The 13,968-nt window shown below is 43.3% G+C and overlaps 1 protein-coding gene across 2 annotated transcripts in view; it reads left to right on the forward strand.

The window, feature by feature from the left end:
* Nucleotides 1-13,968, forward strand: part of SLC26A7 (solute carrier family 26 member 7) — a 156,588-nt gene that overhangs the window by 18,668 nt on the left and 123,952 nt on the right. For both annotated transcript variants that reach the window (XR_003759059.1, XM_029064214.2), the window contains exon 2: nucleotides 13,058-13,168. Coding sequence is in view for 1 of the 2 variants with exons in the window: in XM_029064214.2 (XP_028920047.1) it covers nucleotides 13,058-13,168 (111 nt within the window). In the remaining variant the exon portion in view is untranslated. The remainder of the gene's footprint in view (nucleotides 1-13,057; nucleotides 13,169-13,968) is intronic.

The following is a 13,968-nucleotide window of genomic DNA, read 5'->3' on the forward strand; positions in this document are numbered from 1 at the left end:
TGGTGTAAGTATGTTTCCTGTACTTCCTCTGGCCTGTCAGTAGGATTATCCTTAGGGTTTGGCTAAGGGGGTCACTTGGAATAATAGACAAAATCAATCAACAGTATTCCTTGAGCTCTTACAATGTGCAGAGCACTGCACTAAGCATTTGAAAAAGTATACAATATAATTAGTAGACCTGATCCCTGCCCTCAAGGGGCTTAGAATCTAGTGGAAAAAAATAATTATAATACTAACTGTGGTATTTATTAAGCCCTTACTATGTGTCAAGGACCGTTCTAAGCGCAGGGGTAGATACAAGCTAATCAGGTTGGATGCAGTCCCTGTCTCACGTGGACCTCACAGTCTTTATCCCATTTTACAGATGAGGGAACTGAGGCACAGAGAAGTGAAGTGACTTGCCCAAAGTCACACAGGAGACAAGTGGCAGGGCCAGGATTAGAACCCATATCCCCTGACTCCCCAGGCCCGTGCTCTTTCCACTAGACCATACTGTTTCCCTAGACCATGCTGCTTAGCTTACTGTATGTCGAGCGCTGTATTAAACTCTTGGATAGATGCGAGATAATCAAGTTGCACACAGTCCCCATCCCAAATGTGACTCACGGTGGCCAGGATATTATCAGTAACTGTGAGAGATTGGGGAGAGTAATCTCCCGAGGTATACAGAGGAGTTTTTATCATCAGGAAACTCGTAGTGTGTGCTTGAAATAAATAAAAGATTCTTGAGCTCTTCAACCTTCAGAGTAGTGTACTGGGATGTTGTGTGTGTGTGTGTTTGTGTGCATTGGCCCGGAAAGGGTAGAGGAAGACTACGACCCTTTCTATTTTTGAGTTTCCAACTTCCAAGCCAATATGTGAGACTACAGAGAAGCTAAATATCCCCAAAATACGTCTTCCCATGAACCCCATCCAAAGTTCTGTGCCCTAATATATAATAATTAAAAATGATCATACTTCAGTGCCAAGCTTGTACTATGTGCCAAGCACTGTTCTCAGCACTGAGATAGTGACTAGTTAATCAGGTCGGACACAGTCTACGTCCCCCATGGAGCTCACGCTCTTAATCTCCATTTTTCAGATGAGGTAATTGAGGCCCAGAGAAGTGAAGTGACTGGCCCAAGGTCACACAGCAGACAGGTTGGGGTGTCTGAAGTAAAACCCAGTTTCTTCCGACTCCCAGGTCTGTCTCTAGCCACCAAGTCATGCTGCTTCTCCATACAAAGTTGTGTATCCCATCCAAAATTCTGCTCCCCCATGCATCCCATCCAAAGTACTGCTCTCCCATGTATTCCATCCATAGTCCTGCCTCCCCATCTGTTTAATTTCGAGTTAGAGAGTTGCTCCACCAGATGGAAGCCAAGAATGACATTTCTCTCTTCCCTTCCTCCCCATCCTCTCTCCTCTCTTCAGTCCCCTGCCCCAGCCTGTCTGCAGACCGTTCAGAGTATTTGAGCTATGTGTCCAATTGTATACTTTTTGTCTACCCAGATAGTAACCAACTCAGAAACATTGCATTCAGTGAATGAGGCATTACTCATTTTTTATGCCCTGAAACCATTCTGGCTTTCATTATCAAGTCTTAGTCTTCCAAATGCCTTCCCCTCTCCTTAGAGCAAATGATTTTTCATTCCTAGAGGAAATGAGATGTATTGATGATAAAAGTGTGTGGAATGATGCACATACTTCAAATTAAGTGTCCCGCTCATCTTCTTGCTTTCTGACTGTTAAGGGAATCACTGCACCGGGATTTGTAAAAACATTAGACAAGTTATTCCAGAGGAATATACAACTAATTGGTGAGTCCATAAATTGTGGTCCCGAATAGTGGCACTGATCATTTAGCTTTGCCTGGGATGATGTGACCAGAGAAATGTGACCAGAGAACCACTTCTAAGCTAGTTCCCCTGTTCTTCACTTCCTTTGTTTGCCTACAATTTTCAGTCCTCGCAAGGATCCTGGCAGAACATTTGGCCCAGTATATTAGGCTAGGCAGAAGCCTGCAACCATTTGCTTCATAAACATAATTAGTTTATGTATCCATAATTACTTTATGTATCTGCAATTTATTTACTTATATTAATGTCTGTCTCTGCCTCTAGACTGTGAGCTCATTGTGGGTGTGGAAAGTCTTACAAATCCATTGTGTTGTACTGATCTCAAGCACTTAGTACAGTGCTATGCACATAGTAAGCACTCAAATACCATTGCTTGACAGATTCCTATGCCACTGGAGCTCTTGAATCATCCTGGTGCCTGGTCCAGCCTCTTACCGCCCGCCAAACAAGATAGGAGTGAAGACATTGGATAGAGCATGGGCCTGGGACTCAGAAGGTCATGGGTTCTAGTCCCAGCTCCGCCACCTATCTGCTGCGTGACTTTGGGCAACTCACTTCACTTCTCTGTGCCTCAGTTCCCTCATCTATAAAATGGATATTAAGACTGTGAGCCCCACGTAGGAAAGGGACTGTGTCCAACCCAATTATCTTGAGTCTATTCCAGTGCTTAGAACAATGCCTGGCATATAGTAAGTGCTTAACAAATACCATAAAAATAATTATTATAATATCACCTGCAGGAAAGGAGAGTGGTTAAAAGCCAATCTTTTGAGCTTTTATGATATTGGAAAGTTTGAGGCCATCTGTAACCATCAACTGTTGACATGATGCTCTGAGTTACCCAATGACTGTCCCTTACAAGAGCTGTTTAACTTGCCCGTAGTGCTATTTTTAATTTTAATGTTTCCTTCATTTATTATTATTATTTTATTATTGTTAGCAGTAGTAATAGTCATAGTAGGCAGTAGTAGTATTCATGTATATTCTCTCCCACTTAGACTGTAAATCCCTTATAGGCTAAGGAGTATGCCTTTTGTTAATTTTCTTTTAACTTTCCCAGTGCTTAGTACAGTGTTCTGTACATTATAATCCTTTGATAATTGTTCATCACAATCATAACAATATTGAGTATATTTCTGTGGGATGCGAGTTTGGATACAGGTAAGGAGTGGTAGTGAGATTTATTTGTACAAGAACCGATTCTATTTTGAGGTAATTTAGAGAATCAGTGTGGCCTAATGGACGGAGCACGGTCCTGGGAATCAGAAGGACTGGGTTCTAAACCCGGCGCCTCCACTTTGTCACGAGCCCCCACCAGCTCATACCAACCAGGACCTTCCTGGACCAGAGGGGCCTTGGTGACATATGGTAAAGTCAAACCACACCTCTGATCTCCAACGTTACTGTGGAAAGGTTTTTACTTAGTTTGACCAATGTGCAAGGCAGTGACACATACAACATACTCAGTCCACTCCACCACGGATCCAATATCAGTCTTCTGGTCAAGGGTGCCCATTCTGCCAACATTTCTTCTTTCTGCTTCCAAGTGCTGTTACCTTCTGCTGCTTTCCAGTGCTGCTCATTTCTTCTTTCTGCTTCCAAGTGTTGCTGCTTCAGCTGCTCCAATGCTTTTCCCTCAGTGCTTGCCTCTCCTTTGCATGCTTCTGCTACACGTGCTTCCCTCTGTATCTCCTACGTACTTTAACATACCCCTGCTTGTGCCCCCTCACGATTTGAAAGGACCACCTTTTTATCGGCTTTAAGCATCGGAGCTTAAACTCTATGTGTCAGTCATTGATTGGTCCAGAACAAGGCAAGTCCCACCTCCCTCCATGCTTCACCCCCACAGGCCCACAATCACCTGTCTCAGGTAGAGCCCATCACTGCCTTCACCAGTCTCTTCCTTGTTGTTGCTCATGGGCTCACAGTCAATGATAAGGCAGCTTGTTGTGGGATCCCCAAACACTTGTCTTCTGTGTGAACCTGGGTGAGTCACGACTTCTCCATTCTTCAGTTACCTCATCTGTAAAATAGGGATTAAGATTGTGAGCCCCATGTGGGACATAGACTGTGTCCAACCTTAGTTTTTATCTCCCCCCATACTCAGTACAGTGCCTGGCAAATAGAAACTGCTTAACAAGTACCATTAAAAAAAAAGGAAGTAAACAGTGTGGCCCAGTGCTGTCGGGATTCATAGTCGGGATCAATATTCTGAATAGAAAACCATTATTTTCTTTCTGTTTGGTTTCTTTGAAAAGAATTCAGTCAAACGCTTCTTGGAGAATGACTTCGTGAATTGAATATCTGTAGAAATGACTAGGTGTCTGACTGTGGGAAGTGTTGTCCAGAGGGCCAAATAAGCCCATGCTGTGGTAATTTCCCTTACATAACGTAGGCATGGAGTAATCAGAAGCAATTCACCTCTGCAAAATAGAGCAGAAGTATGTGAAATGCTTTGGGGAATAGGAAGGTCAGCGTATCACAGAAATTCAACATCACCGGCCCGGGTTCAGCCCCCTCAACGTTATGGAAGAAGCTTTGGTTCCTTTGGTCCTCTGAATCAGTGCGTCTAATGGGCAAATTGAATTAGTTCATTCCTTGTGGAAATTCCATTTTGCGTGCCTCGCAGTTCCACAGATCCAAATGCGGTCATCTCATCCTCCCTCTCATGTGGCATCGTTTGCATTTCTCCTGGCCCCATTTCCTACACTAATTAAAATGATGGTAGTTGAAGAATGCTGCTGAAAACTGCACTGTTGAGAGATGTCTTTTGTATCAGTCTTCTATGGAAGGGTTAGGCTGACTTTAGATCTCCATTTAGTGCCTCAAGGAGTTCTCCTCTAGACTGAAAGCTCCTTGTGGGCAGGGATCGTGCCTACCCACTCTATCGAACTCTCCCAATTGCCTCGTTTCGTACTCGCTCTATACAAAGTAAATGTTCATTAAATGCCGTCGATTGATCATTTTACATTCGGCGAAACTGGCAATGGTCAGTAGCCCTTTGCAGCCAATGGAAATCTAAATTTGCAGAGTTGAATCCTGGGGGATTGAAGTTGAAATAATTTTGGGGCCTGGTAGATTGTAAATCATAAGTGGTAATGTTTTAAATAGAACCAAACATGTGTTTAGGCGTTCAATGCCGTTTAGAATCCTTAACATCCTACACAGAAAGCTTGGCATCTACATCTAGGTGACCTAAAACACCCTCTTCCGGGTGGAAAAGAATAAATACATTTTTGGGGGAAATGAATGATGGTAGAAATCTTAAAGGACAAAGCTAAATTGGATATAGAGCATCGGATTAGACCTCAGCTCCCTTGCTAATGGCTGATTCCTAAATCTACTTGATTATCTTCAGCAGTACTGATCAGTCCCTAGAAAGTCTTAGAGAATAGGTGTGGCATCCCTTAGCAAAACTAACATCTTACCTCACTGACAGATCTAGCTTCAGGCAGGAAGCCACCAGAAGCAACCCCTTCCAGGTGCCTATGACAGCAAGAAAAGCAGGTTAAAAATTTTAAACTACCCAACCTGAATCAGAAACTCTTCCTGTGTAAACCGGGACCTGTGAGGGAAAGATAATGACTCTGGAACAAGGCAGGGGGATCAAGGGGCACTTTGGAAAATTACTCTAGGTTCGGGGATTTGAAGACATTCGTTTTGTCAGTGTGCTACAGTGTGTGCACATGATTTATATACACGTATTCCATATGATCTGAAACAGGTGTCACCCTTGCAGTTGCATCTGCACTCTTAATTTACCCCTCCCTCAGCTCCACAGCCCTTATGTACATATCCTCAGTTGATTTGTTTTAATATCCGTCTCACCTTCTAGACCGTAAGCTCTTTGTGGGCAAGGAAGTGTCTACCAACTCTGTTACATTGTACTCACTCCAGTGCTTGGCACAGTGCTCTGCACACAAAGTGCTCAATAAATGTGATTAATTGACTGATAGGTGGAAATGCTGAATATCTGAAGCCGGTTCCACTCTCTGCCCACTCCCCAGTTTCATTCATTTGCTACCTTTCCATCCTTCAACTATGGAGGTCTTGCCAAGCTGGGTTCTGGGTATCCTATTCTTCTGTGCTCAAATAATAATAATAACAGTATTTGTCAAGGTATTACTATGTGCCAAGCACTCTACCAACTCTTCTACACTGTACTCGCTCCAGCACTTAGTACGGTGCTAAGCAAGCAGTAAGCATTCAAATACAGCTGACTGATTGATTTACTGCTGGGATGGATACAATATAAGCAGATTGGCCAGTCCCTGTCCCACATGGGACTCACAGTTTAAAGGTGAAGGAAAACAGGTATTTCATTCCCATTTTATATTTGAGGAAACTGAGGCAAAGGCTAGGTCAGGCAGCACGTCAGTGACAGAGCTGGGATTGGAACCCAAGTCTCCTAACTCTCTGGCCTGTGCTCTTGGGGAGCTCATCTGCTTATAGGGCTTCAACTACCATCTCCAAGCAGACGATTCCCAATTCTACCTTTCTGGCCCTGACTTCTTCAACCACTCAATTTCAAATTTCCTCTTGCCTCTAAGACATCTTCACTGGCATGGCCCACCGGCACCTCACACTCAACACATGCAAAGCTGTACATCTCCCTTTCCCTCCTGAGCCTCCCTATCCCCCAACATTCCCATCTCGATATCATCATTCAGAATCCATCCCTAGTCAGGACACAGAACGGCCTCCTCACCTCAACTCTGCACCCTAACAAACCCTAATTTCCCTTGTTGCCCTTCTTGTAACCATTTGAGTTGTCTTGACTGTCTCCCTTGACATGCTCTCTTGGGGAGCAACATGGCTTAGTGGATAGAACGTGAGTCTGAGAGTCAGAAGGATCTGGGTTCTAACCCCAGCTCCACCATTTGTCTTCTGTGCGACCTTGGGCAAGTCACTAAAATTCTCTGGGCCTCAATCACCTTGGGTGTAAAATGGGGACTCAGACTGTAAGCCCCATGTGGGACAGGTACTGGGTCCAAACTGATTAGCTTGTATCTACCACAGCACTTAGAACAGTGCTTGACACTTAACAAATACCATCATTCTTATTATCATTATATTTCATCCTCTCTCCCAGCCCTACAGCACTTATGTACATATCTGTATTTTTTTTAATTTATATTAATGGTCTGCCTCCCCTTCTAGACTTAAAACTCACTGTGGGCAGGGAACATGTCTGTTATATTGTTATATCGTACTCTCCCAAGCACTTGGTACAAAACTCTGAACACAGAAAGCGCTCAAAAAATACAATTGACTGACTGATGGAGGAGTCATCCCGTGGATAAAGCAAAATTTCATTTCTTTAAGAATATTCTCCAGAAGCTTCCCCACACTTCTCTTCCTTCCCCTAAGCATCTTTATTTTATATCATTAGCCGTACCTTTTGGTCTTAATATGTAATGGTACTCGTTAAGCATTTACTATTTGCCAAGCACTGTTATAAGTTAATCAGGTAGGATAGAGTTCCTGTCTCACATTGGGCTCACATGCTTATCCCTATTTTACAGATGAGGTAAGTGGGGTACAGAGAAGTTAAGTGTCTTGCTCTTAAGTCAAGGTCACACAGTAGACAGGTGGCAGAGCCGGGATTAGAACCGAAGTCTTTCTGACTCCTGGGCCTGTACTCTGTCTTCTAGGGCCATGCTGCTTGGTGAAAGTTAAAAAAAAAAATGAACTGGAATGCTGGCAGCCCCACAGCTCCCAATGCCCTGTTGGGAAGCCAAAAAGGCTTTTTGCGAGCTAGGGGAGGTGGCCAGCAGGCCAATGAAGGAGCCAAGAGGGACTCAGCCCAGACCCCCAGAACAGAATAAAGTGGGAGGGGCCCAGCTTTAGCCGCTCCTGGCCAAAGGGCCAGCAGAGAGTAAGGGTTAGGGCTAAGGATTGAACTGTTTGTCTCTGAAGTGAGACAATCCATCAGTCAATCAGTAGAATTTATTGAGTGCTTAGTCAGTGTAGAGCACACAATGAAGGAGAGTGTATGAGTTAGTAGACACTTGAGCGGAACAGAAACAGAGTGGCTAGTGGATAGAGCACAGACCTGGGAGTCAGAAGGTCCTGTGTTTTAATTCCGCTCAATTTGTCTGCTGAGAGACCCTGGGCAACTCACTGCACTTCTCTGTGCCTCTACTACCTCACCTGTAAAAGGGTGATTAAGGTTGTGACCCCAATGTGGGACAGGGACTGTGTCCCACCCAATTACTTTGTATCTGGACACAAGGTAGGTGTCTGTTTATTGTTATATTGTACTCTCAATACAACACAACCGGCTAGTACAGTGCTCTGCACACAGTAAGCACTCAAATACAACTGAATGAGTGAATACAAAGGCGAGTACAATAGAGCTCATAGACAGCTGAGCACTTATTCTGTGCCGAGCATGTTATTAAGGAGAGCAGCATAGAGTTAAAAGACATGATCCCTGCTCTCAAGGAGTTCACAATCTAGCAACTGTAAACTAGTCCTCATCACTTATAGTACTGACTGAACTTCTACTGTGTGGAACATAACATTAGATGCTTAAGGGTTTAAGACAATCTCTCCTCTCGTGGAACTGGCCTTCCAATGGGGCAATCAAGCGGACATAAATCCTCTAACGGACCCAGACAGCAGATTAGTAAGTATAAGGAAGCTGTCATTACTATGGCCTGGGCAGCATCTTTTGTGAGGGTAAATAAATGACTTCACCCTCGGGGGATGGGAAACCTGGCAGCTTGCACCAACACTGCTGTTTTCCCTTGGAAATATGGAGCCTCTCTCACTCCTGTAAGGCCACGATTACTACAGCCCTGCTACTTGTGCTATGAGGAAAGACATCTTTCAACAGTCTCCTAGGCACCATTCTTTTGCCGTTGTGTCATTCTCTCAGGGCTGGCACAGACGGTAAAATCAACCGGGTCTTGGCCTCGGAAAGCTAATCAGCCACATCTAAACAATCACTGAGGGTTCCATTTCACGCGCTGGAAATTGCCATTTTCCTTTGGCATCAGGTCCATTTTGTTTTCAGTCTCGAAAGCTTTTCCAGGGATTCTGACCTCATGCGTTGCCTGGCATATTCTCTTTGCTGCACTCCAAAGATGACGGTACTGCGTTATGTAATATAGGGAGCCATGATTAATACAGCAGAACTGTATTTCGGTCTTCGGGTGTGGCTGTGGGAATAATCTCATTCTATATAACAACCAGCTTTCCACTGATTAGAAGTGACAAACAGATCGATGTGATGATGGTTTTCTGATGGACCATAGGCAACTCTGACTTTAGGAGTAAAGACTGCCATATTAAAAAGTGGAATATGAGTGAGCAATAGAATATTAGGTAGGACAGAACAACTTTCCGGAATGTGCTTTTGCAGTTTTCAATTCTGTCGGTTTCGAGAGTAAGTATATCTGGCTCAGTGTCTCCATTGTTTTACTGTATTGTTCCATTTCTTTTCAAGTCTAAGCCAAAGTTTCCAGAGAGTGTGAATAGTACAGCTCAGAGGGAGAGTTTTACATTTTAATACGAGGTCATGAAAAAGTCAGTGTGATCTGAATTCCTTTAATTTATTCTGGGTCGACCGGTGTAACTTTGATTTTCATTTCAAGGTCATCGAGTGCTTTAAAGTCAACAGTCAGACAGATTTCACCACTTCCTTAGAGAAGTAGTATGATGTAGTAGAAAGAGCATGGGCCTGGGTCTCAGAAGACCTAACCTCAGTTATTCTACTCATCTGCTATGTGACCTTGGGCAAGTCACTTAACTTCTCTGTGCCTTAGGTTCTACATCTACAAAATGGGGATTCAGTACACATTCTCCCTCCTACATGCAGGACCTGAGATAAAAGTAGTATCTTTTATCTACTCCAGTATTAAGTACATAACACATAGTAAGGGCTTGACAAATGCTGCAATTATCATTATTATTATTATTATTACTTTTAATGTGTGATCTGGAGGAATTCGGGGTTGTTCACGCCAAGGGCTCAGTTAATAAATGGAACAATTTTAACTATTGAGTGCTTACTGTTTGCAGAGCACTATATTAAGCAGTTGGGACAGTATAATATAACAGAGTTGGTAGACATGTTCCCTGCCCACAAGGAGCTTACGACAGTCTAGACCAGGAGACAGATATTCAAATAAATTACAGATATGGACATAAATGCTGTGGAGCTGAAGGTGGGATAAATATCAAGGGGTTAAAGGGTACAAATCCAAGTGAAAGGGTGACGCAGAAGGAAGAGAAGAGTTTAGGTGGGGAAGGGCACTTAGAGGAGATGTGATGTTAATATGGCTGTGTAGGTGGAGAAAATGTTAGTCTGTTGTATATGAAGTGGGAGGGAGTTCAGTGGGAGGGAGTTCCAGGCCAAAAGCAGGATGTGGACAAGGAGACGGTGGCAAAATAGACGAGAATGAGTTACAGTAGCATTAGAGGATTGAAGTGAGCAGGTCCACTCAATTGTAGTAGTAAATCTGTGAGTAAGGCAGGAGGGGGCAAGGTGTTTAAGTGCTTTAAAGCCAAGAGTAAGCGCTTCTGTTTGATGTAGAGGTGGATGGGCAACCACTGTAGATTCTTGAGAAATGGGGAAACGTTGACTAAAAAGGTTTTAGAAAAATGATGTGGACAGCCGTGAGGACTGTAATGGGTAGAGACAGGAGACAAGGAGGCTGATGCCGTAATCAAAGCAGGGTAGGATTAGTGCTTGGATCATTCATTCAGTAGTATTTATTGAGCACTTTCTATGTGCAGAGCATTGTACTAAGCACTTGGAAGGTACAAATCGGTAACAGATACAGTCCCTGCCCTTTGACAGGCTTACAGTCTAATCGGGGGAGACAGACAAGAACAATGGCAATAAATAGGATCAAGGGGATGAACATCTCATTAAAACAATAGCAAATAAATAGAATCAAGGTGATGTACATCTCATTAACAAAATAAATAGGGTAATGAAAATATATACAGTTGAGCGGACAAGTACAGTGCTGAGGGGATGGGACGGGAGAGGGGGAGGAGCAGAGGGAAAGGGGGGAAAAGAGGGCTTAGCTGAGGAGAGGTGATGGGGGGGTATAGGGGGAGCAGAGAGAAAAGGGGAGCTCAGTCTGGGAAGGCCTCTTGGAGGAGGTGAGCTCTCAGTAGGGTTTTGAAGAGGGGAAGAGAATTAGTTTGGCAGAGGTGAGGAGGGAGGGCGTTCCAGGACAGCGGGAGGTTGTGGCCCAGGGGTCGACGGCAGGATAGGCGAGACGGAGGGACGGTGAGGAGGTGGGCAGCGGAGGAGCAGAGCGTGCGGGGTGGGCAGTGGAAAGAGAGAAGGGAGGAGAGGCAGGAGGGGGCAAGGTGATTGGAGAGCCTTGAAGCCTAGAGTGAGAACTTTTTGTTTTGTGCGGAGGTTGATAGGCAACCACTGGAGGTTTTTAAGAAGGGGAGTCACATGCCCAGAACGTTTCTGCAGGAAGATGAGCCGGGCAGCAGAGTGAAGAATAGACTGGAGCGGAGAGAGACAGGAGGAAGGGTGATCAGAGAGAAGGCTGAAATAATAATCTAGCCGGGATATTATGAGAGCCTGATCAGCACAATAGCAGTTTGGATTTAGAGGAAAGGATGGATATAGTGATAGAGCAAGTCACTTCACTTCTCTGTGCCTCACTTACCTCATCTTTAAAATGGGGATTTAGACTATGAGCGCTGTGTGCGACAGGGACTGCGTCCAACCCAATTATCTTGTATCCTAATGCTTAGAACAATGCCTGGGATATAGTAAGGACACAATAAATACCCTCAAAAAGGTAGAACTGACAGGATTTGGTGACAGATTGAATATGGGGGTTGAATGAGAGAGATTAGTAGGAGGGTAATGCCAATGTTACAGGTCTGTGAGGCAGGAAGATGGTATTGCTGTTTTGCAGGACTGTCTTCTAATCACTAGACCTCTAAGTCATTGGATCAGTTCCATAAGATAATAATAATGATAATAAGAAGAAGGAGAATTGTTAAGGTGACCTGGAGGAATGATATGCCAGTCGTGTGTATTATGTGCTAGGCTTACAGTACTAAGTGTTCAGGTAGACAGAATCTACCTCACAGGGGACTGACAGTATAAGTAAGGGAAGTGAAGACAGAACAGGTATTTTATCCCCATTTAATACATTAGGAAATTAAGGAGTAGAGAAGTTAAGTGACTTGCCCAAGGTCATCCAGCAGACAAGTGGTGGAGCGGGGATTAAACATTGAGTCCTCTGACTCTCAGGCTTGTGTGCTTTCCACTAGGCCCCAAGGCTTCTCAACTACAGGAAATGTGGTGTAGGAGACATTAACATTCATATGATGGTGAAAAGAGGATGAGAATATAAATGTTTTGAAATTTGGGGCTCATAAATGGTGTGGTTCAGTGGATTAAACAGTAGCCTGATATAAACTTGGAAATAGTGAATTCTAAAGAAGCTTTTCCTAACCCTCTGCTTCTTTGGCACACTAACTTCCATTATTACTTTTTTTTGAATGGTATTTGTTATGCACTTATTGTGTGCCAAACACTGCACTTAGGTCAGATTGGACCCAGTCTCTGTCCCACATAGTCTTAGTCTTAGTCCCCATTTTACAGATGAGGTAACTGAGGCACAGAAAAATTAAGTGGCTTGCCCAGGGTCACGCAGCAGACATGTTGCAGGTGCCCCAGGTCCTTTGGGAATTCCAGGTTTGTGTTCTTTCCACTAGACCTTGAAGTTTCTCAATTCCCTCATAATTTATGTCCCTACTATTGCAAGTTTGTAGCCCACATTGACCTGTAATCTGAGGCCAGGCGCTATCTTTTTTTGTAATTGATAAGGGCACCTAGATTCCAAGCGCTTAATACAGGGCTCTGCACATAGTAAGCACTCAATAAATATGAATGAATGAATGAATGAACAGTAGAGATAGTATTCTAGTAGGCAATAAATGAATATTATTGCTAAAATTTCCTTGCTATGCCACCTCTACTCATTTCTGCTCTTGCTGACTTTCTAGGTGATCTTGGTTGTTACCTCTAACCTCTGTGTATATATTTCATGTTCCTGTTCCCTGAGAACAGTAACATTTGTTTACCATAGTGGAAATATGAAAATTAATCTTGGCTTTCTGGATGTTAATTATCTTTTTAATAGCTCTGAAACATTTTAAAATTACTGTGGACCATGTTTTGGAGTAATATAATTTTAGCTAAAGACAATTAATCTTTTTTATAGGATTGGCCTTTGCTGTTCTGTCTTCAGTCCACCCAGTTTTCGGTTTGTATGGATCTCTATTTCCTGCCATTATTTATGCCATTTTCGGAATGGGACGCCATGTGGCAACAGGTATGTGCCTTGAATTACTCCTGTTTTACCTAGTAGTACCAAAATGCCCTTGAATAATAATAATAATGTTGGTATTTGTTAAGCGCTTACTATGTGCAGAGCACTGTTCTAAGTGCTGGGGTAGACACAGGGGAATCAGGTTGTCCCACGTGGGGCTCACAGTCTTAATCCCCATTTTACAGATGAGGTAACTGAGGCACAGAGAAGTTAAGTGACTTGCCCACAGTCACACAGCTGACAAGTGGCAGAGCTGGGATTCGAACTCACGATCTCTGACTCCAAAGCCTGGGCTCTTTCCACTGAGCCACGCTTGCTGCTTGAATAGGGTCATTCTCTTTTAATCACTTAAAATCTATTCTATTTGAAATAAATGCTTTCCAAAAAATTATCAGAGTCATTTGAGTCTAAAAGATATCCTACCATTTACTCTTAGACAACTGATATTCTCCAGGGGCTGGTGGGGTGGGGTGTGGCTTTTGTATGTAAATGTGCTTCATCCTAAATGAAAAATAAGTCAATCATGGATATTTCATTTCCATTAAAATGGTTTAGTTGTTTTCACCAGTGTAAATAAAGGTTGAGAAGAATTTGAGAATATGCAATTTTATGGTATGCTTATCAGATAAAATTGAGCAAACTGACCCAGCATTCCTAACCATGGTATTTCTCTAACAAGCATATACTTTCAAAATTTTACCTTTGCTATTCATAACTGACCCAGACATACTAGTAAAAGATGATTTCACAAAAACAGAGTCTACAGTGTGGGAAAACCTGGGTTGCTAATCCTGGTTCTGGAC

Source organism: Ornithorhynchus anatinus, chromosome 4, assembly GCF_004115215.2.
Source record: "Ornithorhynchus anatinus isolate Pmale09 chromosome 4, mOrnAna1.pri.v4, whole genome shotgun sequence".
Taxonomy (NCBI): Eukaryota; Metazoa; Chordata; class Mammalia; order Monotremata; family Ornithorhynchidae; genus Ornithorhynchus; species Ornithorhynchus anatinus.